Below are 25,015 nucleotides of genomic sequence, written 5' to 3'. Positions count from 1 at the left end.
GGATCTGCTTCCACTGTCTACACATACATATCATTTGTTAAATTAATCTTCAAAGAAATATACTTGCATTTTTCAATTATGTACTTTTAAAATTATGTCAATTTATGATGCAAAAAGTTTGTTACTAATCAGCAAACATAAAATTACTAAGATGAAAGTTCCTTGGATAAGTTCACATGAATTGTAAAAACACAAAATAAGTAATTATAAATAATCAAAATCCTTTTTCTTGGTAAACCGAGAAAGCTTGGTAAAAGCTTTCTCTCTTAAAAATTAGTTTACCTGGTTTAAATTACTCAGTCTCTTTATTTCATTTTCAGCATCTGTAAAAACAACAATGGATCTGACATTAAAATTCTTTACAATAACTTAATAATTATCTCCTATACTAAATTCACAAATGAAATCCAATTAAAATGTTATTTATAAGCATAATTAGCAAGCCCTAACAGTGAAATGTATTTTTGCTATTTTGTATTTCTATTTTGACTATACCAAAGAAGTCATAATATAAATGTCAGTCAGAAACTATGTTAAAATCCAATTCTATGGACTAGTATAAGAAAGAATTTATAACTGTATTCTGGATGAGTCATAAGTTATTGCCTGGATAAAAACATTAACAATTTCAAAATGAGTTGATTAGTCTGTGTAGCAGGAAATAGTATAAGGACTAAAATTAGAAAAAAGAAAAAACAATGTATAGTTATACCACAATAATAAAATAATCTCTCAATTTTCTAAAGTGACTTAGACATGACTACTAATAAAAAGACCATTCAATCTGGTATTGGAGATAGATCCACAAATAGAAGTAGTTCTAGAAGAAGAACACAAAGACAAAATACCATGAGTTCAGCTGAAGTACTTCATTCAATGTTCATTCAAGAAATATTGAGCATTTACTATGATGTGAGTTGCTAAACAAGATGGAAAATTTTAGTCCATGCTTGCTCTCAAGAAGCTTACAATTTAGAGGGGAAGATAAAAAAGGAAACACATGAGAACAGTACAGTGTGATACAGGGAGCACAGGTGCTACCAGAGCAAAAGGGCCAAACAACTCATCCAGACTGGGAGGGCCAGGGGAGTGGGGTGAATGGGGTCAGGGAAGCAGCAGCGCTAGGTACCTCCCGGTGGATGCAACACCTCTATTGAATCTTAATATACTAAGAGTTAGTGGGGAAAAAAAACAAGAGACACTCCACACAGAAAAAGCAACAAATGCAAAGGCAACAGAGCTTAGAGACAACATTGCTGGCTTTAAGGAGCTACAGAGAAAGTTCAACACGGCTAAAGCTTAGAATGTTAGGAAAATGGGAAGAGTTGAAACTGCAGAGGTAGACAGAGACCAGATCATGAAAGACACCATATGTCCAACTAAGATGTTTAGACTGTATCCTGAAGTTCACAGGGAGCCACAAAGTACTAAAATCAGGGAAGTGACCTGCTTTACATTTCTGAAAAATCATTCTGGCTGCAGAAAGAAAACATATTGATTGAAGAAGGAATCATGGACACCAGAGAATAATAGGTAACACTTTTATAATGCTTATTATGGGCTAGACACTGTTCTAGAGAGAACTTCGCAGCTAGTAACTCATAAAATCCTTACTACAACCACGAATGAGATAGTATTATTATCCCAACCATAGAGATGAAAAACCCAAAGTATAGGGATGTTAATTAACTGTCCAAGGTCAGTTAGTGATGGAGCTGGATTCCAACCTAGTCATGTTCTTAACCACTATGCTATTCTGCTCTACTAGGAGACTGCTATAGTTAAACAGGCAAAAAGAAATTATAATTGGCTGAAGTTATTCAGTGGCAGTGGAAATGGAGAAAAGGGGAAGGACTAGGGCAGCAGGTTTGTTTTTAAAGCAAATAAACTCATATGGATCACCCAATATATTAAGTAAATAAATTTATTTTGAGAAGAACAGAGCTACTCTGAAGTCAAATGACAAAGTCGTCCAGAACCCCACCAGACAGCCTTCCCTTTGTCTTCATGGCAGTCCCAAGACTGAGGCACCTATGAGAAACCCTAGAGCTCCTCTGGGACACAATCCTGAAACAGCACTGAGCCAGAGAGAAGTCAAGGAAATAGAACCTATAGGACTTGCAAGGTGATAACTTCAAGTTTTCTGTTTTGGGAGAGTGGTAAATGCTACCAATCACCAAGGTAGGGAAAGGAAGAGGGGAGGAAGAGGGTCACTCTACTTTGAGCCTAACTCTAAATTTACTCCAGGTCAGGAGCTCCCGATATACAACTAAGTAAGGAACACAGAAGGGGCAGGCAGAGGGTATCACAAGCACATAAGGGCTAGAAAGCTCTAGAGCAGGAATGAGTTCATAAAGTGAGAGTTCATATTGTGAGAAGAGGACAGAGTGAAAAATAAAATGCATCTTTTCAGTGGAAGAGCTCCCATTATGTTTTCCTGGCATAAATAAATACTGGTGTTTGGCCTATTTCATTCAATATTTATTTTTTGTAACCTAGAACACTGGTGCGGTAACTAAATATCATCTTGAGCATAGTAAGTGGTGGAAGACCTATGGCTCTTATTATTCTTAGGTCTGCTTAGATACAGATCATTTTGAAAGGTAATATAGACTTTTGAAGAAGATAGGCTGCATTCTCTAACTGGAGGGTCTGGGCCCTAATGAGTTACAGGAAGTATTTGGTAACCTCCTCTCAACAAATGTTTATATAAACATTTCTCAGAAATCTACATGGCCTCCTAAGTCAATGAGTTCCATGTAAATACTTAAAGGATGAAGAAGGGAGGCTGAAAGAAACCTAGCCAATCCTTAACCCTTTGTAGTAGAAATATCCTATTTGTGATCTATTAATTATGGCACTGAATCCAAAGTAAGCAATTCTATTCAAATTCCACACAGTCATTTCCACTGATACTTCATTTCCATAAAGTGTTCAATTATTCAAGTGTTTGTCTCTGAAAACAACTAGTATGAAATGAAACACCAATCAGAAATAAGTTCCAAACATTTTATACCAGACAGTGCTTGTTGCAATCTGAACACTTCTTCTTCTACTGAAGAACTGTGTGGAAGAATTCTTTCCTTTTCTGTCACAGTATCACTTTGCTTCACAGCGTAAGGCTGCAATTTACTACATTCCAGTTTCAAGCTTTCACATTCTTCAAGTAACTGTCTGTTTTCCACACTTAGTCGTTCTTGGTCCTTCTTCAAAACACCTCTGTCATTTTCTGCAGAAGATAATTTTTTATTTATGCCTTTTATTTTATCCTCAAGTTCTTCAATTTTTTTTGTAGACTCTACTTTTTCAGCTTGTAGAACTTGAATAGTTTTTTGCATCTCATGGATTTTAGAGTGATCAGTTACTGCAATTCCTGAGCCACCTAGAACATAAACATAAAATCAGGGACACATCAAATGTCAAGTACCAAGAGACAAATAGTCTGCTATACACAACTAAAGATTTAATAAAATTCAGAACTTGGAAGGCTTAAAAAAAAAAGCTAAAATAACAGTGAGGTAATACTACTCATTAGAATGTCCAAAATCCAAACACTACCACCACCAAATGCTGGTAAGGAGGTGGAGCAACAGGAACTCTCATTCACTGCTGGTGGGAATGCAAACTGATACAGCCAGTTTGAAAGAGTTTAATGATTTCTTTCAGAACTAACAAATATGATACTCTTATCATATGATCCAGCAATCATACTCCTTAATATTTACCCAAAGGAGCGGAAAACTTAAATCCACACAAAAACCTGAACAAGAATGTTCATAGCAGCTTTATTCATAATTGCCAAAACTTGGAAACAACTGAGATGCCCTTCAGTAGGTGAATGGATAAAAAAACTGTGGCACATCCAAACAATGGAATATTATTCAGCGCTTAAAAAGAAATGAGCTATCAAGCCATGAAAAAACATGGAGGAAGTGTACACCTGAAACTTATAAAATATTGTACATCAACTACACCTCAATAGGGACTTCCCTGGTGGTTCAGTGGGTAAGACTCCACGCTCCTAATGCAGGGAGCCCGGGTTCAATCCCTGGTTGGGGAACTAGATCCTGCATGCATGCTGCAACTAAGAAGCCGGCATGCCGCAACTAAGGAGTCCACATGCTGCAACAAAGATCCTGTGTGTGCAACTAAGCCAAAATAAATAAATATTAAAAAAAAAAAACTACACTTCAATAAAAAATAAATTTAAAAAAAAACATGGAGGAAACTTGAATGCATATTACTAAGTGAAAGAAGTCCCTCTGAAAAGGCTACATACTATATGGTTCCAACTATATGACAATTTTGGAAAAGGCAAAACAATGAAGATAATAAAAAGATCAGTGGTTTTAAGGGTGGGATGGGGGGAATGAATAGGCAGAGCACAGAGGATTTCTTAGGGCAGTGAAAATACTCTGTATGATATTATGATGATATACATTCGTCCAAATCCATAGAATGTATAACACTAAATGTAAACTCTGAGATAAATATGGACTTTGGGTGACCATGATGTGCCTTGGTAAAAAATGTACTATTCTGATGAATGACGTAGACAGTGGGGGAGGCTGTGCATGTGCGGGAATGGGATATAAGGGAGATCTCTGTACCTTCTCAGTTTTGTTATAAATTTAAAACTGCTCTAAAAAAATAAAGTCTTTTTAAAAAAAAAGTTAAATTACCGTAATACACAAAGCATTTTTAAATAAATAGTTAAGGAAAGATATTATTTGAATCAAATACTAAAAAGCCTTTGTATCTGAGTTTGAAATAAAGTGAAAACACACCAAACAATGCAAAGAAGTCTCTGTATTATAACTATTTACCACAAAGGTAAAAGGCCTTTTCCATTTTTGCAGAATCTTGACAATAGTGGTGCCGCTGTAAATTTCTGGCAGATGAGCAGAACCAGTCATTTACTCATTCCTTAGAACTTAGACCAAGTTTACATCAGCTAAGTCTATCATTTAATTATGTCATTTAATACACTAAACTAACAAAATTAATAACCTTCTTGTAACAGATCTTCCAGTTCTTCAATCCGTTCTTCATAGTCACTTAATTCTTCTCGATGCCGACGAGTTATTTCTGTCAATTTCTGTTGATGTGCATTCTGCAATACTGACATTTCATGTTGATGGTTGTCAATTTCCTGACTTCGGTTCTGTTTAAGTTCCTTAAAAAATAAAAGCGAAGTTAACCACATTTAAAATAAATGAATTTAACTAAACTATTTCATTGTTGTCCAAAAGTCCATATTATTAAAAATAATTCTCTGAACATGCTCAGGCTGAAAAATTTAAATACAGGCCCCAAATCTGGACAATTCTAAAAGACCCCACCCTTTCCTTTCTTGAGCCTTAAAAGCAGTTTTTCTACTTTTAATGAGGGAACACCAGCAAGAAACAACTGAAACAAAATGCAAGCAAAAATATCTTTTTCTCTTTAGTATCTGTGACCATGAACTTCTCCTGCTAATGACATATTCCACCAATATCAGTGTCCACCTTCTGGCCAATCTGTTCCTGTTGTCCTATTATACTTATCTTTTTGCTCAGTCTTTCCTTCTCTCAGTCTTGACAGGACCCCTAAACTGTCAACCAAGGTGTCTCGCTACCCAAGTTGAGACCACTATCTCTCTCCTAGGAACCTGGATATTCAGCTGCGTCTTTCAAAGAGGGAAATTGCTTAGACCAGAAGCATTATAATAGCTGCACCCTGGAGAGCCTATCCACTGTGTCCCACTACCTAGATCTCTGATGCTGGTCTAATTTCTACCCTTCCTGAGGCCAAAATGCTCAATTTTTCCTTCAATCCTGTGGACAGAGTATCCTGGCTCCTTCTAATAAATCCTCTTATGCTTTACTTAGCCAGAGATGGTTTTTGTTGGTTGTAGCCAAGAATCCTAATCAATAAATTAGCTTCTATTTCCTGAGAAGACAAGTAAAGTTATTCTTTAGTCCTACGCACTTACTTATGTACCAGTACTTGACAAGGAAGTTTACATTTAAACCTCAAAAACAATCCTACAAGAGAGGATTTTTTTTCCCAATATTTTTAATGCATAAATACATTTTTACACAAATCATATTGTATATATCGTCCTATATTTTTACTTAAGATATGAACGCTTTCTTATTTAATATTAATCAACATCACTTTTAACAGCTTTTAAGACTTTGTGTACATTCATGATGGTTTCTGAAGCATACATTTCCAGGTAGAATTTTAAAGTCAAAAGGCAATGTTTAAGGCTTCTGGTATTGATTGCCACAGACAGCATCTATTCACATCTCACCAGCAGCATTAGAGTCCCAATTTCCCTGAATCTTTGTTAGTTTTATGAGGGAAAAAAAGTGCCATCTCAACTCTTCTTTTAATATACATTTTTAATTCTAGCAAGGCTAATATTTACTGTCCATTGGCATTTATTCTTTTGTGATTTGCCTATTTAAGTACTACTTTTTCCTATTGGGACTTTTTCATGGGGAGAAGTACAGAGAAGTGGCTCCCCAGACGCGTTCTGGATTCCTACTGCCTGGGTTTAAAGTCTGACCTCACCACTTTGTATCTACATGACCTTGAGTAAGCCATGACCTCAAGCCTTCATTTCTTCATCTGCAAAATATGGGCTGTCTGAGAAGTAATACATATACACAAAGCCCTTTGCAAGTACCTATTATGTTTCTTACCAATATATGTAAGAACCCTCTATATAAAGAATATTATGATATCTACTTCACTGATGATAAACAGAAGCTTGTAAAAGTTAAGTAACTCGCCCAAAGCAGCACAGCTGGTAACTAGTACAGCCAGGATTCAAAGCCAGGTCTGAATGAGGAACCCATCCACACTGGTATTGTAATAACAATAAAACCAAAAACTAAAAAAATTCTATACATGACAATAATTTACATACGAAAAACAATTCACTGCCCTGCTAAGTATATGTAACTGAGACTTCTCTTGAAGGAAATAATTGACACAAACTAGCAAAATTCCACCATGAAGGGAAAATAATTGTTTACAATAAATATTAACATTGTATTTTGTCAGTATCCTTTAACCCTAACCCTTGAAATTTCAGTGACCCTAGAATTGTTTTAATAAAGACTGTTTTACGAGATACAGTAGAAGATAGAGACTTATTAAATATAAACTACCTAATAAATAAATATTCAAAACCAAATGATTTTGGAAAGAGAGATATTATTATATACTTAAGGTACCATAAAGAATAGAGAAGATATAAAAACAGCAAAAAAAAGTGAATATCATAATCTATAAAATACTTTTATAACTGAGCCTTTTATTAATTTAGGCTTATACATTTTTTTAAAAATTTACTTATTTAATTTATTTATTTTTGGCTGTGTTGGGTCTTTGTTGCTGCACGTGGGCTTTCTCCAGTTGCGGCGAGCGGGCGCTACTCTTTGTTGAGGTGCGCGGGCTTCTCATTGCAGTGGCTTCTCTTATTGCGGAGCACGGGCTCTAGGCGCGTGGGCTTTAGTAGTTGTGGCTCGAGGGCTCTAGAGCCCAGGCTCAGAAGTTGTGGCACATGGGCTTAGCTGCTCTGTGGCATGTGGGATCTTCCCAGACCAGGGCCTGAACCTGTGTCCCCTGCATTGGCAGGCAGATTCCTAACCACTGCACCACCAGGGAAGCCCCTAGGCTTACACTTTTAATAAACAAATTTTAGATGTATAACAGCCATTGTTCCAACAATCCACCTTACCTTAATGATATTTTGTAGTTTGCAGATTTCACTTTGATCAGAGCTATCTGATCCTTGTGCTTTAGAAGTCTAGATCAGAAAAACACAATTAGAAAATAATTGTACTGATTTTCTTACAAAAGAAAAAGTCAGAAACTAACTTCATTAGAAGATACGTTTTTTAAAAAAGGGGCATTTGCACAGGGAATACAGCCAATATTTTATAATAACTTTAAACAGAGTGTAATCTATAAAAATACTGAATCACTGTGTTGTACACCTGAAACTAGTATAAATCAACTATACTTCAATTTAAAAAAATTTAAAAAACAAATGTAAGTAAGAAAAAATGAGGGGCATTTATTTCCCAGACAAATTCTTATTAAAGAATGCCAAGCACCTTTTAAAGAACCTAGTCCAATAGTGAGTAATACACAATAAATACAAGATACCATTCAAGAGTCTGTTAACTAATTAGGGAAGACAATACTTTTACAAAATAAGAAGGAAAACACCAAAGAATATTTTTCTTGGCTCAACAAAATGTAAATCTGATGATAGTCAAGCAGCTTTCTAAAAGGTTAATTTCTAAAATGGAAAGTTACCCAATATTAACGCTAAGATTAATATTAACATTGATAATAATGCTAATATTAATATATTGGCTTTTGCATGCTTTTCTTCTCATTCAAAGCTGTATGTTGCTCATTTATCTTTATTAACATTTACTATAGCATGTTAAGGAACCAAAAGCTGCTCTCTGGATAAAAGAAGGAATACAGTACATTGGAAAGAACATAGGATTTGAAGTCGAAAGATGTGTGTTTGAAGCACAACTTAATCACTGTGACAGTGGATGTATTACTTAAATTTTTACTTTGCTCATCTGCAAAACAGAGGTAATAAATACCTCTCATAGTTATTAAAGATAATATATTAGATTAGTATATATGGAAACATCTTGTAAAGTATGATACAAATATTAATTTTAATTATGCTTTACTAGAAAATTAAATCCCCTAAAAGGTGCTGATTATACCTTTTTCACTGTAACATCCCAGTACAGGTCTGTCATATAGTAGGCATTCAAGATATGCTAAAGGAAATATACCAAACCTTTTCCACATGAAATCTTACCTAGGCAACGTTTCTTAAAATGTGTTCCTCAGATCATCAGAATCACCTGGGTACTTATTTGTTTGACTGTATTTTTCAACATCCTAAAATAGGCTACAAAATACTAATCTCTAATCTCTTAAGGTAGGACAGGGGACCTACGATATTACCAAATTCCTCAGGTTATTCTTACACATACAAAGTTTAAGAACTACCATCTTTCAGAGATAAGATGGACAAACAGATCATCCTCTCTTAAGGTTTATTTTGGGTACTGGGAATGTCTAGCAACTTGGGAAGCAAGGAGATCATTTTAATTGGGAGGATTTCGCCTTTACACAACAAGATTACACTCACAAAAAGACAGAAAATAATTCTTTATTATATACTTTATTTTTCTCCACACTGATGGAATAAAGTCTATATGAACAATGTTCCAGTTTATTTCAGGTCTCCTGTGTATTGGCAACCTCAGTAATACATAAAATCTGATAAAGAAGATAAAAAAGGGATCCTTGGAAGAAAGTTTACAGCCCAAAATAGGAAGGACTTAATTTCTATTCTAATGTGTGAGAAACAACACATAATAGTTTACGTGTTTTATAATACCAATTATCAGATTTTTCATTTTACATATAATTAATGCAAAGAAGAACCTCAGACAACATCTAAGCAAGTAGTTTCAAATCTGGTGCCTTGGTTCCACCAGAGAAGTCTCAGAGACTCCAGGGGAAGAGGTGCTGGTTCAACCACAGCAACTCCATTTTTGTCTCCTTTAAGTGCTGGACTTGTAGCTTTTAATTTTATTTTAAAGCATGGTTCTCTTGCTTTAAATTTTTTGGAAATTTCTTCCAAATATTGTACAGAAGGGGAAACTGAGGCTGAGAGAGAAAGATGACCTGACTAAAACCACTTAAAAAGTCACTGGCTGAATCAGAATACAGGTTTCTGATTTCCTAGTCCAGGGTTCTTTCTGATACCAAAACTTCTACACATGGCATCATTACTTTTACTCACTCACAGTTTTCAAAAACTCATGAAAATTCTACCTACCTGAGCAATATGCCTCCAATGGCCAACTTCAGACTCAAGTCTTGAGACTTCATTTGACAATCTGTTTATTTCTCGTTGTGATGAAATGATGTCACCAAAATCCATGTCATCATCGTGGAAAGCTGAAGCATGATGACTTAAACCATAACCGAATGAAGGAGATGCAGTGGTTGCTGGTACACCACCAGCTCCTGAAATCACTGACTGAGCAGCTGACTGCAGCTTCAGCAACTGATCCTGCAGCGCAATCTGTCTTGCTTTAAGATGGCTGATTTCTACCTATATTTATAATCCATATTTTAGAGAAGGTACTTCAAAATAACCATATTGACCCTTTTATACATTCATAATGTTAAAAGCTATAATAGTTTAAGATGACCCAACGACAGTACTCTATCAACTGAATCCAAGTTGTCTATTAACACCCCAACATAACATTTTTATTTCAAAACCATGATTACCATACAGCATAGATAATGTTCCGATTAATATGAGCAACAGAATTCCACTCATACATTAAAGCAATAAAATCCTCAGTTAAACATCAGTTTACCATCTTCTACTTATCAGGTAGTAGAGTATATGCAATTTCTTAGGGTTCTGTTTGTGATTATCAAGCCTCAAGAGATGAGAAAATAAAAGCTGCAACAGTCTATGCACTGGTAAGCTTCCTTAGAACACCTGTTGGAAGAGTCTTTTGCAACTGATTATGTATGGCTGGATTTAGGCTTAAAATGCACCATGAATCAGGTAACTTTGTACTGGTCTACACAACACAGCTGGAAGAAAGCTTTGATTTATTAATCCGATCTTCACAGTAAGCCTGTGATTAACAGCCCATTAGTCTTAGAAAGAAATCATGCACTGAAAGAGGCCTTGGCTTTAGCCTTGGCAAAGAAAGGCCGGTGAAAATCTGATTCTACTCAGGGAGACAACAGTATAAAAACCGTGAAACCCCGAGTGGAGTTTTGACTGAAGGCTTGCAATACCAAGTCAATGTCCAAAAGAAGTTATAAAAATAGGACTTACCATAATGCCACATCCATTCCAAGTAAGAGATTACTCAAAACATACAAGCAAGCTAGAGAAAACTGAAATAAGCTTTCTGTAAAATACTCAAGCTAGTCCAAAACACAACCTGCCACAACGGAGGAAAATTTGATACTGAGGAGACAGTCAGCAAGTAACAGTATTTCTAATGTCAAGCAATTAGACAAACAAAAATCAAATACAATTATGTTAAATGTCATAGTAAACATTTTTTCGTATCAGAGCCCCTTTTCTAATGGAGATTTATAATAATGTACAAATTTTACTTTCCCATAAATGATATGAGGCAAATTGCATCTTTGGGCAATATGAACATCACAACAAGGGCAACAAATAGATTCAGAAAATAGCAGATCTAAAGTATATATTATCTTTCATTCTAGTAAAAAGTACTGAAATCAACAATTTTTTTCAAATGTAGCTATAATGCAAAGAAAGTTCTCATTATACAACAGACATTTACATCAAGTTGTAGAGTTAAAAAGTATAAACTCTACTAACAAAGACGTATTCCTAAACTTGAATTCTTAATTTGCCCTCTAATATCCATAGTTAAGTAGAAAATAAAATGCCAGATTATTCCACAGCAATTTTTTCAACTAGGATGTAAGCATCAGAATCAGCTATGGGGTTTTTGAAAAATACCAATAACAGAGCCCCTTCCCAGTACACTAAATCAGAATCTCCTAGAGGACCTAACAATGTGTATTTTTTATGATTCAGCTGTAAACCCCTGGGCGATTCAGCTACTGCTCTATCGGAGTATCTGTAAATCAGTGCTGCTCAAAGTGTGGTCTGTGGACCAATGCCACGAATGTTTGCTACCAGTCCGTGACAAGATAAGTAAAGAAACTAAAAGAGTAAGGCTTAAAGACTTTTAAAGCAAGTTGACAGGGGCTTCCCAGGTGGCGCAGTGGTTAAGAATCTGCCTGCCAAGGCAGGACACATGGGCTCGAGCCCTGTGAGCCACAACTACTGAAGCCCGCGCACCTAGAGCCCGTACTCCCAACAAGAGAAGCCACCGCAATGAGAAGCTCGCCCACCTCAACAAAGAGTAGCCCCCGCTCGCCGCAACCAGAGAAAAGCCCGCGCACAGCAACGAAGACCCAACGCAGCCAAAAATAAAGTAAACAAATAAATAAATTAAAAAAAAAATAAAGCAAGTTGACAGAGTAATTTTACATCTTCTGAATCCTTACCAAAAAAAAAAAAAAAGTGGGCTTTTAACTTTCATTTGAACTTGTAACTTTGCTTTTTTACATTCATTTTATTTTTGTAGTAATTCATTTTTATTGTATTTTATGAAATCAATTCCAGATTGGAAATTTAAGTTCTTCTTTAAATGTTTATATTTATCTTCAGTGTGGTTTACTTTTATTTTTCATCTTAGTATGTCACTAAAAGAACTTGAAATCAATGCATCTAAATTTTAAAAACCCAAATATAAAGTGATGGTAGAAATGAACATTTAATCAACAAACTGACGAACACCCCAGTGATCTGGATAATTAAACAAGAAATTCTGTGGCTCAATTCCACAGAATCATTTACTGAATTCCACTTACATACTAAACACTAAAGAGAATTCAACGACAGAATGAAACATTAGGGACATAGTCTATTATTTTAAGGATTTGTAGTAACATTGGTTAAATTATATAATATTATCAAAACTGCAAAGGAGGGCTTCCCTGGTGGCACAGTGGTTAAGAATCTGCCTGCCAATGCAGGGGACACGGGTTCGAGCCCTGGTCTGGGAAGATCCCACATGCCACAGAGCAACTAAGCCCGTGAGCCACAACTACTGAGCCTGCGTGTCTGGAGCCTGTGCTCCGCAACGGGAGAGGCCACGAGAGTGAGAGGCCCGCGCACCGCGATGAAGAGTGGCCCCCGCTCGTCGCAACTGGAGAAAGCCCTCGCACAGAAACGAAGACCCAACACAGCCAAAAATAAATTAATTAATTAATTAATTAATTTTAAAAAAAAAACTGCAAAGGAAAGATAAGCTACCTCCAAAATAACTATTTCTATCAAACTAAAGGGGGAAAAATTTATAGAACAGTATAAGTCAACTATAAAATACCTAATATTCCGTTTTTCCATGGAAAATCAAGTAAACACTAATAAGCATATGTTAACACTTGTAGTTAAAATCATTTTTTAAAAAAGAAATGTTATTAACAATCACAATGATTTAAAACAAATTTAGGTAAATAGATGAGAAATAAGTTTCATAAAATCAGAAATTATAAGCAACAAATGCCTGAAGGTATTGTACACTAAGACTTTTCTTCTTTGGGAAAGTAGAAATTAAACTCCACAAAGGTTAGTTTATGTCATATAAATGTAAAAGCTTACAGAGTTCTTGTTAAATTAGTGATATCATACTGAGTTGGAAATTACTAACTTCAACACTCTTTTGATATTTTCATGGATCTAAACAGAGCTTGATTTATAACTTTTAGAAACCATCCTAAATACATTACAGTGAAGTAAATATGAAGTAACTGTAATAACCTTTACCTCTTTCTGCTGCAGTTGATTTCGATAACTCATAGACTGCTGCTTTATTTGAAGCTCTGATGCTTCATGCTTCTCTTCCAGATCAGTACAAAGTTTTTTGAGTCTCTCATTCTAGAAGCAAAGAAAAAAGTGTTTTCAACAAAAAGACTAAAAGTAAAACATGATAGTAACAGTTATGTGCAGGGCATTATGAAAAACATATTGCTTCATGCACAAAAAAGATGTACTATAGTAGGTCTCAGAATTCTGACCTTTAAACCACAATTTCAATTAAAGTTACAAGTGCAATAAGCATGTTTATAGAGATTATGCATAATTCTGAACCAAAGTTTTTTAAAAATCTTGCTCAGTTTGATTTTCTGCTAAGAAAAACTCACTGATCAGTGTTTCCCCCATCTTTGTACACCCAGTGTCTAGCATACAGTAAGCAATAAATGTCTGGTAAATGAATGACCTAGATTACATGTTTAAACTTCTGTTTTCTCCCTGAACAGGAGAAGTTTTTTAAAGAAACCTTTTTTAAAAAAGACTTATGGCTGAAGTATAGGTAGGAGGCCAAAACCTGACATTACTTGTCTGATTGAACCCTAGGCTCCTGAGTGAGGCACCCCTGAAAAATCCATTTTAAAAACCACTACTAGAACTCAGTTTGGAAAACCACAGTTAGAAGTACAAAAAATACTCTAAATATAATTCAATGAATCTAGACATCACAGTCTTTTGTTTTAAGATGTTGGGAAATATGAAAAAAAATTACTTAAATTTTATGTACCTAAGTATTAAATTATGTTAACCTAATATCATCCTTTGACATTTGAATGAATAAGGGTATAATGGAGCAAGAGAAACGGACACTAAAACTTTCTGCAAAAAGGAATTTACAAATTATTACAGATAATAATGTACTAAGAATTCTACTATCTGCAAGCAGAGTTTAACAATGGTAACTGAGAATAAGGAGATTCATGGCGGGAAAGAAAGCTCCCACTAGCAGGTGAAGACTTTTTCACTTTGAGGATGTCATCTGTTTTCTTCTTAGATTCTAGGAATTTCTTACATCAACAGATGTGAAAATTATGATCCAGGGAGATTAAATGAATTCCCAGAGAAAATCAATGGTGTAAAATAAAGGAAAAATTATCACACACACAAACCCTAGTTTGGGAGTCTATCTCCAGAAATCTAACAGACCTTGGTTATCTTGCAGAAATATGAATAAGAAACAGGACCAATGGTCACACAACTAATTACCTTCTAATCTACTGGCTGCTTTTGCACGATTTTCTGTGAGCTGTTCACATGAAAATACCATACATAACTGAGGCAAGAGAATATACTAAAGTCAAAACCTAGTAATAAAGTCCACTCTAGGCTTTTTCACATAAAAATACCTAAGGCTATTTGTTTAACTCTGATGAATAACCAGAACTGGAAAACTTTCAATTTGGCCAATAACTAATTGGTTGTCTTTCCTCATCTCCCTAGCCATGTAAGAGTCAGAAAGGTTGATAACACATATGAAGGACAGATTCTCTTCATGTGGCGACCCAAAACATGCCAGGAGTTGTCCGTGGTCATATTTTCTATTATATGAAATATGAAGCGGAGGGGGCTGGTCTGAAAGGAAAAATGAATAAACACACACAAAGAACAGAGAGGAATAAAAATGAGAGAGATGGATTCCTGATGGCATCCAGTTCCGGTTGAAGCCCTTTCCTAAAGACTGGCTAAAATTTATGCCCCTGGAATCCATGAGACACTCATATCCTTAAATTATTCCACTGTGCTTAACCCTTGCTATATCATCAAGGTCTACTGGAACCAATTTTAGTTTGTGAGTTTCTTTTTTGAGTAATATTAAGGACTGATATTTAAAACATTTATTCTTTCTTAGTAGTCTTCCAACAAACAAACAGAAAATATACTTAAAAAAAAAAAAGATTAAAACTCATTCTATCTTGCAATTACCATAAGGGTACATTGGGCCCTTTTACAATATAAATCTAAGAATAATCATGAGGTCACAATGATCTTGTTTTTTCTGTATCTTGAAACGTTATGCTATTTTATCATCCTAAGAATTAATCATTAATCATCAATTATTTACAACTATGTTAAAAAACGACTTAAGAAAACAGAAGAACTGATGGAATCACCTAGAAGAATGATGCAACAGTGAAATAACCAGTTTTCTGACTGCATTACCCAAAGTACTGCATTATCTTTTAAAAAGGAAAAAGCCAATCTGGAGACACCATCTTTGCAGCGGTTTTTTTGTTTGTTTGTTTTTGGAGGAGTTTTTTTTTTTTCACTTTCATTGAACACAATTGAAAATTCAGAATTTTCACTTTTCAACAGAGAAGAAAACTGACAGAGGAAAATATTCCACAATTAGACAACTGAGAAGATAAATGCAAAGAGACAGAAAACAGCACTCTAGAGTCTAATGGTTATGGTGAAAATGAATGTAGAAGCAAAATCTCAGACAAGTCTTCGAATAACAAGTGTACTCAATAACAATATCCTAGATGAATTTCTCAAACTCAAGAACTGAGGAGTGAACAACATATTTCTAAGAACAAAAAGGAAATATGGTGTTTCTCATGAAGTTAGTCATTCTATAAGAAAAGATTTTATCTCACAATATTTTGTGACAAAAACCTGAACCATTCATGCCACTTTACTAAATGGATATGTAACAGTATTCTTTCATTATGTATGATATTTGTACACCAGCATTTACTTGATACAGTCCCTACATGGACAAATGCTGAAGGCAGGTGTATACACAGGTGACTAGGAGGAAACAGATGACATAAAAATGAAAAAACTCAGTGGATTGATCACTCTAACTGGTATTTATAAATCTAAGAATAAAAATGCTTTGTAATTATGGAGCAAACAGCCACACCTTTAACAAAATCATAAGCCGTCAAAGTTTTCATAAGTATTGGTTTTAATGACACAAGTCAGGAAGAAAAACCAGAAGTAATAATAGGTTAAAATCTATTGGAGATGTAATTGAAATCTGGAATCAGTATTTACAAGGTAAGATACATTCCAGTTCACAAAAAGAGTTAATAAGCAGTTAACTGCATTCAAAGAACATTGCCTATTTTGAGCATATATGCTTTCAAAAGCAGAAACACATGGAATAAACATCTGAATTTGCTATATATAAGTTCTTATTAAAATTTCTAATAAAGTTTTTCACTATCATTTTATTCTTCTGTAAATTTTTTATAAAATAACTTAAAACAAAAAAATTAAAAGTACATTGGATCGAGATGGTAAATGTGAAGACTTTTTCTTGGCACAGATGGTTAAATTGGCTTAGATTGGTTGCCATTAGTTGCAACTGAGGAAACTTAACTAATTAAGTCAATTTCAAATATTAACATCTGTAAGCAAATCTAATTTCCTCTAGAAAACATACTGCCCTCTGTCTATACTAAAACTTTCTAAATAAATAGAATTTTCTATTGTAATTTCCTAGTGGTTCCAATCATATGTTCACTTTCTCTTATTGCAGTCACATAAGGCATTACCTTTATGAAGTGCTTATGTGCTGATAGAAGGCAAGAATCATGTATAGTCAAAATCACCTTAGAAAATAAAGTCTTTGGGAAGACCAAGTTTGTTCGGGAACCCAAACAAACTTTTTGGCCAACCCAGTATTTGAGTAGCTCACGGTACTCTGAATAAGCACCAAACAAGGAAGTTGGCTTTCATTTGGGGATGTGTTATACCAAAAATAAATATTTTTGAACACTAGAACCACACTTGCCACAGTCCAAACATAAAATTAGGAGAGAGACTAGAGTTGAAATCAACAGAGGGACAGAAGATTTCTATCTCCCTTCTCAACCTCAATACAGAGCAGTCATTCATTAAGCAGGTTAACCCCATTTGCTTCCCCCCCCAAGATGTATACTGGCAAATTTAGCTTAATTAATACCATTACACACATTTCTGCCATCTAATTCTCCGGGGTGGGCCCATCCTGAGTGCTTCCTCAAGGATTTCTTTAGGGACTATAGGGACTACTTCCTATCTCAGCCTTACAAAGAAAGAAGCTATTACATTCATCTGTCACTGAAGCATCTACTAATTAGGTAATTACAGCTAAGGTCTCTTAAGTGCCACCAAATTGCCATCTTCTATTGAGGCAGAATACTTCAACAGTCCCTCTTGAGAGATCCCTCTACTTTTTGCCATCTTCCATTGAGGCAGAATACTTCAACAGTCCCTCTTGAGAGATCCCTCTACTTTCAGATTCCACAATCTGACCTTGATAATCTAGACCAGAGCTCAGTAATGCTTGTTGTCAGAAAGTATTTTCTTATATTTAAATTCCATTTTCTCTTTTATGGGCTTAGCAAGGGAAAACATGCTTACCACAGTCCTCTAAGAATACTGTTTGCTGAAATACTATTAAGTGTTCCCTCGCTGTTCTTATCCAAAGGCTAAATAGTTGGGTGTCTTTAGTACTTTACAACAGATCCCACTTTAAAACCTTTCATTTTCTTTACGGCTTTCCTTTGAACCCTTTCCAAGTTTTCCTCATCCCTATTAAGTACAATGTCCAGAGCTAGTTACCACGAGGCACTGACTAATAATGAAAAAAATGGTAAAATTAATTTGCTATTCCTATATTCTACATTCTCTGTATACAAATATCACACTTTTTTAATGTTAGGGGATTAAAAAGCTCTAGATTAAACAGAATTGCATTCTTCACATTATACTTAAATAAATGTACTACTGCAGTTTAGCATACTAATAAAACATAGTAAATCCTTGATAATGATAAACTGTTGCCAATGTTATTTTCTAAATTTGGCAGATTTCCTTCTTCCAGCATTCAGAAGCAGCGATGGGAATATTTAATAGCAAAGTGCAGTAACATGTAAATATATTCTTCATCAAAGGAAGATGACAGGACTTAAAAAAAAAAACTAAGATAAAGGGAAAGAGAGAAAAAGTGCATTAAAAAGAGAGGACTGAAACAAAGTATGAATAACTTTCATGGCTTCAAAAAAGAAAAAAATCTAAATCTTTACGTTTCCTTACCTCTGATCTTAAGATTGTATGAATGGCTTCAACTTCCTTTCTCCTAGCATTAGGTAATTCTGCTACAAAAGAAACAGCATATACTGAATATATATTCAGTCAACACCATGTGAAGTAAACAGGCATTTTAAGGAAAGTATATTTCACTGAGCTTTAAACAGAGTGGTATGCTGATCTGAGAACAAATTCAGAAGACGAACATCACTCGATTGTTATCACAACTTTCTACTGTCACAAATGTTCTTTATTGTCATGCAAGTCATTCTTTGCCTATCTTCTATACCCTAGAGCATCTACCTTTACCCATTGGAAGTGTTCATTAAAATTTTGTTATGGGGCTTCCCTGGTGGCGCAGTGGTTTAAGAATCCACCTGCCAACGCAGGGGACACGGGTTCGAGCCCCGGTCTGGGAAGATCCCATATGCCGCGGAGCAACTAAGCCCGTGTGCCACAACTACTGAGCCTGAGCCCTAGAGCTCGCGAGCCACAACTATTGAACCCGCGCGCCTAGAGCCCATTCTCCACAACAAGAGAAGCCACCGCAATGAGAAGCCCGCGCTCACCGCAACTAGAGAAAGCCAGCACACAGCAACGAAGACCCAAAGCAGCCAAAAATAAAATAAATTTTTTTAAAAATTTTGTTATGGAAAATTAATCTCTCTGTTGGCTTAGTATAAATTTTGATGAAACTTACGCAGCTGGGGTTTTAAGGGCATATTTCTTTTTTTCTTGATTTGGCCGTGCTGTGCAGCTTGTGGGATCTTAGTTCCCCGACCAGGGATTGAACCCAGGCCCTCGGCAATGAAAGCGCCGAGTCCTAACCACTGGACCACCAGGGAATTCCCAAGGACGTATTTCTCTTATGAAACTGGGGTTTAGAGGGCCTTACTTCTAATTTTTTCTGCTCCCAATACTACCAAAAAATTAATGACCTACAAACAAAGAATAAAAATGCAGCAAAAGAACACTTATTTCAAGTAACATGGACACAAGTTACTTAAAATGGGAATGAGCTCAGTCTTGTTTTGTACAGTTTCATTTGGAAGCAAAGTCAGAGGCCCACAGTACCAAAATGGCACAGCTGATGCTGCCAGATGACCATCATCCACAGAGTTAGATTCTTTTCTAAGTATTAGTATTTTTCATTACTCACAGCCCTTTAATACTATAAAAATAACTTCTCTGAATTAGTTTAAATCAAAAGAAAATACAAGTGGCATCCGATAAATAACAGTGACAAACCCAGTGTCACTGTTTGTCACCAGTGTTTTGAAAATCACCAGGTGGGGATGCTTGGGTGGTTGTTTATACATCTTGCTTGAAACTCTGACAGGATTGTCTAACTGCTATTCAGAAGAGAACAAATTATAATCTAATCTGTTTAGGAAGGTCATTGTTAGAAGCAGCAACTGTTTCAAAGAGGGATTTAAAAAAAAGAAAGTCATGAAGACTTTTCCCCCCAGGGCCGCCCCCACAAAATCCTGGTCTTTTTAAGAATAAAGGGGAGATGTTATGCAGACCAAAAAAGTTTTTCCTCAGTGAGGGAAAACAAAAATAACAACTATCATTTATTGATGCTTACTATTTGTTAGGCACAGTGCTACGCATTTTACACTCATGATTTCATTTAATCCTCCCAACTTCATGATAGGTATAATTATCCCTATTTAACACATAAGAACACTCTTTTTAAAGGTTAAGTATTTAATAATTTGCCAAAGATCCCACAATTTGTAACACATGGAAGTGGAATTTCAATCCATGTCTGATTTAAAAGCCCAAGCTCCTAAATCAATAGTGTTTGGTAAAATAGCAACTTTCTGATATTGTAAAGATGGGTAATTTTCAAGTTGTATCAACAGTGCTATTTTGGAACTGTTCTTTTTCACTGCTGGCACAGGGTAGACACTCAATAAATACTTGTTGAATGAATAAATGAACTGCACTCTGACCCTATTTTTAAATGAGTCACAAAATCAATAAATTGGGTGTTAAGCAAGTCCTATTTTAATGCAAAGGGAAAACAATAAAAGCAGATTTTTAATCACTCAGCAAATTTTTTATTGAGCATCTACTATGTACCAAGGAAGGGACCACATACTGGTAATATAAGGATAAATAAAATAGAGCTGTCAGAGAGAGATCCACAAAGTTCTGTTAGACACAACTCAACCTGCCATGGAGTGAGAATGGTTTCACCAGGTACCTGACATGTGAGCAGGGTCATACAGGAAAAATTGTTTTCCAGGCAAAGGAGGGTAGTGGAGGAAGTAGAAAGGAAGGGCTTTCCATGCAAAGGCCTGGAGCTGTGTAGGTACCTCACAACGTTGCCTGTGCAGAAGCTCTGGGTGTAAGCATGCTTGTGTATATGAATGTGCATATATGTGGCTGTTGGGAGACAAGGGGAGAGAACAAGAGGCAAGACTGGAAGAGGTAGGTTGAACCCGGATAGGATAGGTTTCTGGTCTTCCAAAATTAAGAGGCTTGGATTTTATCCTGTAAGTAACAGAGTCAAGACATTTTAAAGCACATTTGTTTTTAGAAAAGTAATTGGCAACACAACAGGAAATGGAGTAAAGTAAGGAGAAACAAGTGACAGGACATGAAAGAGAGTGTGTGGGAGAGATAATGGGGATCTGAACTAAGGAAGTAGGAATAATAAGGAAAGGACAAATACAAACAATTCAGGCACAGGATGAACAAGATTTGGTGACTAACTGGAAGTAGGAGAAAAAAAAGAAAGAGGCAAAACAAAGTGACAAAGATTTCTAAGTTTAGGAGAATGGGTAGATGGTGAAACCATTAAAATTGAGAATACAGGAGCACATTTGGTGGGAAGAACAAACTGAATTCTACCTTAAGCCTGTAGGACATCCAAGTTGGAGGCGGGGTGCCTATTTTCTGGCTTAGGGTCAAAGGAATAGTCAACTGTTTCCCTTATCTAGGAAACAAGGAGAGACTAGGCATTTCCCATGTTATCTAGCCCTTCTCTGCTTCTGACTGCCCTCAGGGTCACATGACCCTTTCCTCACCACAGGAAGAATCCCTTTAACTCCCATCCCCAACCTGTCCCACCTGATGTACCCCCAAGCAGTTAAATGGATTTCGGCAGCTCCCCAATCTTCCTCCCTTCTAAATAGACCCCACAGAAATTCTAAATATAGATACTATTTTTCTAAATCAAACCATCTGTCTCTATTTCAACCAAATAAACACGAAGACTCAGTTAAATCAGTGTTAAAAAATTAAACCAGAATTCTAATTTATTTACAACAAACAAAACTGCCAAAGAAACTGCTCTCATCCAAAAGACGACCCATTATCTCTCTGGAGGCAGACCCAGATTGAAATTTAAAAAGTCTTTTGATCTAAATACTTGCTGAAAGAAATATCAAGAAATCAAAGGGGTAATTAACTTAATCAACGATTACCATGTAACTCTGGGTCACTATTCATTAGTAAAACAAAATGAGGACTTAAAAAATGAGTGAAGGTTGCTAAGGGTACCCAAAGAACAGGGTTATCTTGCTTGTTCTACTATAGAAATATGGGTGGGGGGGAGGCAGTGGGCAATTAAGCACAAAAGTGCACTTTCAGCTGGAACGCTGTAATGTGTCACCAGAATAAGCAAAACTATAAAATAAGAGGAAAACAATACCCATGTTTCACTAACAATATATTCAAGTGAGAAAGGGTAAGAGTCACTAAATATCTTAATTATGAGTTACTTCAATTGTTAACGAAAATCGAAGAAAACCCCAAAAAAGTGACGTGTCATACACAAATAATTTTTTAAACTGTCAGTATAAAGGAAGAGGATCAAAATCAGTTCCGCCCCCAAGCTAAGGGCAAAGGAAGAGGTGGGCGTGGATGAACCAAACAAAAATACTCTACGCGACGTAGGGGCAGTTCCACTCTGCTCTGAGCTATCCTGGGTACTCAAAGGAGAAGAACCAGAACTCTTCCCCCACCCCCCGACCCCAGTGGTCTCTCACTAGAGAAAATCGGTTAAGAGGCAAAAGGAGGAGTGACACTCCTCTGGACCTGTCTGCGTCTCGTGACAGATGGACTTGGGGAACAAACGGACGCTCCCAGGGTCCCAGTAAAACCCTCCCTCCCATCGCCCCAGCTGTTACCTTCCACTTCCTCCGTGCCCTCCATCAGCATATCCTTCGTAAAGTTTGAAATCTGGCCAGTGAGGGAAGCCAGGCTGCCCCCGACTTGACCCAGGGACTGGCCCAAGCCGGAGCCGAGGCCCCCAAGCCAGGACGACATCGCTGCGGGTTATAGAACAACCTGCTCCGCTCCGAGAAAGGCGGCCAGCGTCGTCGGACGACCCAGCCAAATGTCCTCGAACCGCTGTCTCCGGGGGACCGGTCCAAATTACAACACTCAGGATTTAATAAGACAGGGGTTCCTAGGCAACGCCGGCTTCGGGGACCCCCACCAACCGCCGGGCTCTGACTAGAAACGCAGAGGCCTGGCCTGGGACTTTACCAGGGGCCCAATTCCAGTGACATGGGCACCCCCGCGGGGCCTCCGCTCATTCTCACGACTTCCCACAGTCCGGGTTAGGCCACTTCTTCCTCTGCTTTAGTGACTTTCCCCAGTTCCATTGGCAACTCCTGCCAACTCGACGCCGGCAGCCATGACACCCACCATGAACGCGGCAATGGATCATAGAGAGGCGCCGCGATGGCGTAGAAAGGCCCTGCAGAGCCGCCGGACGTGTCCTTGGCGCAAGGGAGCATGGGATCTCGGAGGACCAAGTGCGCCGCAGTGGCCGCTGCCTCCAGCCCAGGGCAAGGTCGTCTTCCACGTAGCCTGCCCGCTTTGGCAGCAGGTGGAAGAGCGACCGGAACCCGCTGCGACGCTGCGCTTTCGGCCGACCGCGGCTGGATTTCAGGCAGAGCCGACCCTCGGTGGGTGCCCCTCAAAGCCGGCGTGGCCTGGGAAGGGAACCCCGTGGACTCTTACTCTGTTGGTGAAACCTGAGTGTTTTAATTCTGACTACACTCGCGAAGGCAGCGGTGCGAGGAGATTGGGCGGAGACCCTCCACCGGACAGGAAGTGGACTTTACATAACTAATCACACGTATACAGTAACGATTATTCTACACCCTGTCAAGGGCCGCTCTGCGCCCGGCACTACGGTATTAACTAAGGATACACAGAAGGGATGGGTTGCAAATTCAAGTGTCCAGGCAGCAAACATGCTTATATTGATTACCTTCATAATGGAAATGTTTTCTGCTGGCTTTCCAGCTCACAGCTGATACCCTGCCTTCTTTAATATACGAAGAGCTTTATTCATGAAGCCAATCTAACCCATGAAGTTGAAAATACAAACAGCCTCTTTTCAAAATAACTTTTTAGAGGACAGTATGCCAACTTAATACGGAAGAAAAGCTCTTCTAATATGAACTCTCCTAAGGTATTGGTGGCACTAGCCCTGCAAGGCCCCACCCCTCCCACGGTCCTCAGTTACACAAGTTGGTGCACACCCCTGTGTCCTGAATTGCTTGGTTTCCTCCCTAAAGGAAAAAAAGTCACGTGACTTACAGGCATTTGCTGCGGTGGTACGTGAACACACACTACCTGGCCAGAGAGACTGCCACAATTTTTACTTTGAAAAGAGCAGGATAGGTCTGCAGGTCTTTTAAGCGTAGCACCAAATATACCAGCATCTTTCTCTTCGATTTTATTCACAGCAGGGGCCGCCACAGATTTCATTTCATTTCATTTGTGAATGGAACATTGGGAATGACTCCAGTATTTGAAATCTGATGGCACCTAGGAATAGTAGCCCTCCCAGAAATCTGAATGCTTTTCAAATAAAATTTGCATCTCGTTCTGGAAGTTTGTTTTTTTTTTTTTTTTAAACCAAAGGCACATTTTGGCCAACCCAATTTTTTTTTTATTTTTTATTAATTAATTAATTAATTAATTAATTATTTAAAATTTATGGCTGTGTTGGGTCTTCGTTTCTGTGCGAGGGCTTTCTCTAGTTGTGGCAAGTGGGGGCCACTCTTCATCGCGGTGCGCAGGCCTCTCACCATCGCGGCCTCTCTTGTTGCGGAGCACAGGCTCCAGACGCGCAGGCTAAGTAGTTGTGGCTCACGGGCCCAGCTGCTACGCGGCATGTGTGATCCTCCCAGACCAGGGCTCGAACCCATGTCCCCTGCATTGGCAGGCAGACTCTCAACCACTGCGCCACCAGGGAAGCCCCTGGAAGTTTTTATTAAATGTTTTCCATGTAGTTTTTTGAAAGGCATCATTGCCCAGGGCTTAGATGTGCAGACTCTGGGTCCTGACTGCCTGGATCTTTCATTTATTAGTTGTATGACCTTGGGTAGGTTACTTAACCTCTCTGTGTACCAGTTTCTCATTTGTAAAGTTGGGAATGGTAATAATAGTGTCTACTGGGCAGGGTTGTTTGGAGGATTAAGTAAGGTAATTTTTAAGTGCTTGGAACAGTGCCTGGTA

At 37.3% G+C, this 25,015-nt stretch overlaps 1 protein-coding gene across 2 annotated transcripts in view; it reads right to left on the bottom strand.

Annotated features, from left to right (window-relative positions):
* Positions 1-23,208, bottom strand: part of TRIP11 (thyroid hormone receptor interactor 11) — a 66,575-nt gene extending 43,367 nt beyond the window's left edge. The window contains exons 1-8 of one of the 2 annotated variants that reach the window (XM_068541460.1): positions 22,666-23,208; positions 18,530-18,591; positions 13,457-13,567; positions 9,884-10,162; positions 7,736-7,804; positions 5,011-5,176; positions 3,017-3,382; positions 283-323 (exon numbers count right to left, since the gene is read on the bottom strand). In XM_068541460.1, the coding sequence (XP_068397561.1) occupies positions 283-323; positions 3,017-3,382; positions 5,011-5,176; positions 7,736-7,804; positions 9,884-10,162; positions 13,457-13,567; positions 18,530-18,591; positions 22,666-22,804 (1,233 nt within the window). In that variant the 5' untranslated portion in view covers positions 22,805-23,208. The remainder of the gene's footprint in view (positions 1-282; positions 324-3,016; positions 3,383-5,010; positions 5,177-7,735; positions 7,805-9,883; positions 10,163-13,456; positions 13,568-18,529; positions 18,592-22,665) is intronic. The other variant, XM_068541468.1, reaches the window with a different exon arrangement.
* Between the last annotated feature and the right edge of the window lie 1,807 nt (positions 23,209-25,015).

This window comes from Eschrichtius robustus, chromosome 1, assembly GCF_028021215.1.
Source record: "Eschrichtius robustus isolate mEscRob2 chromosome 1, mEscRob2.pri, whole genome shotgun sequence".
Lineage (NCBI taxonomy): Eukaryota > Metazoa > Chordata > Mammalia > Artiodactyla > Eschrichtiidae > Eschrichtius > Eschrichtius robustus.
This window is presented reverse-complemented; position numbering and strand designations above follow the sequence as displayed.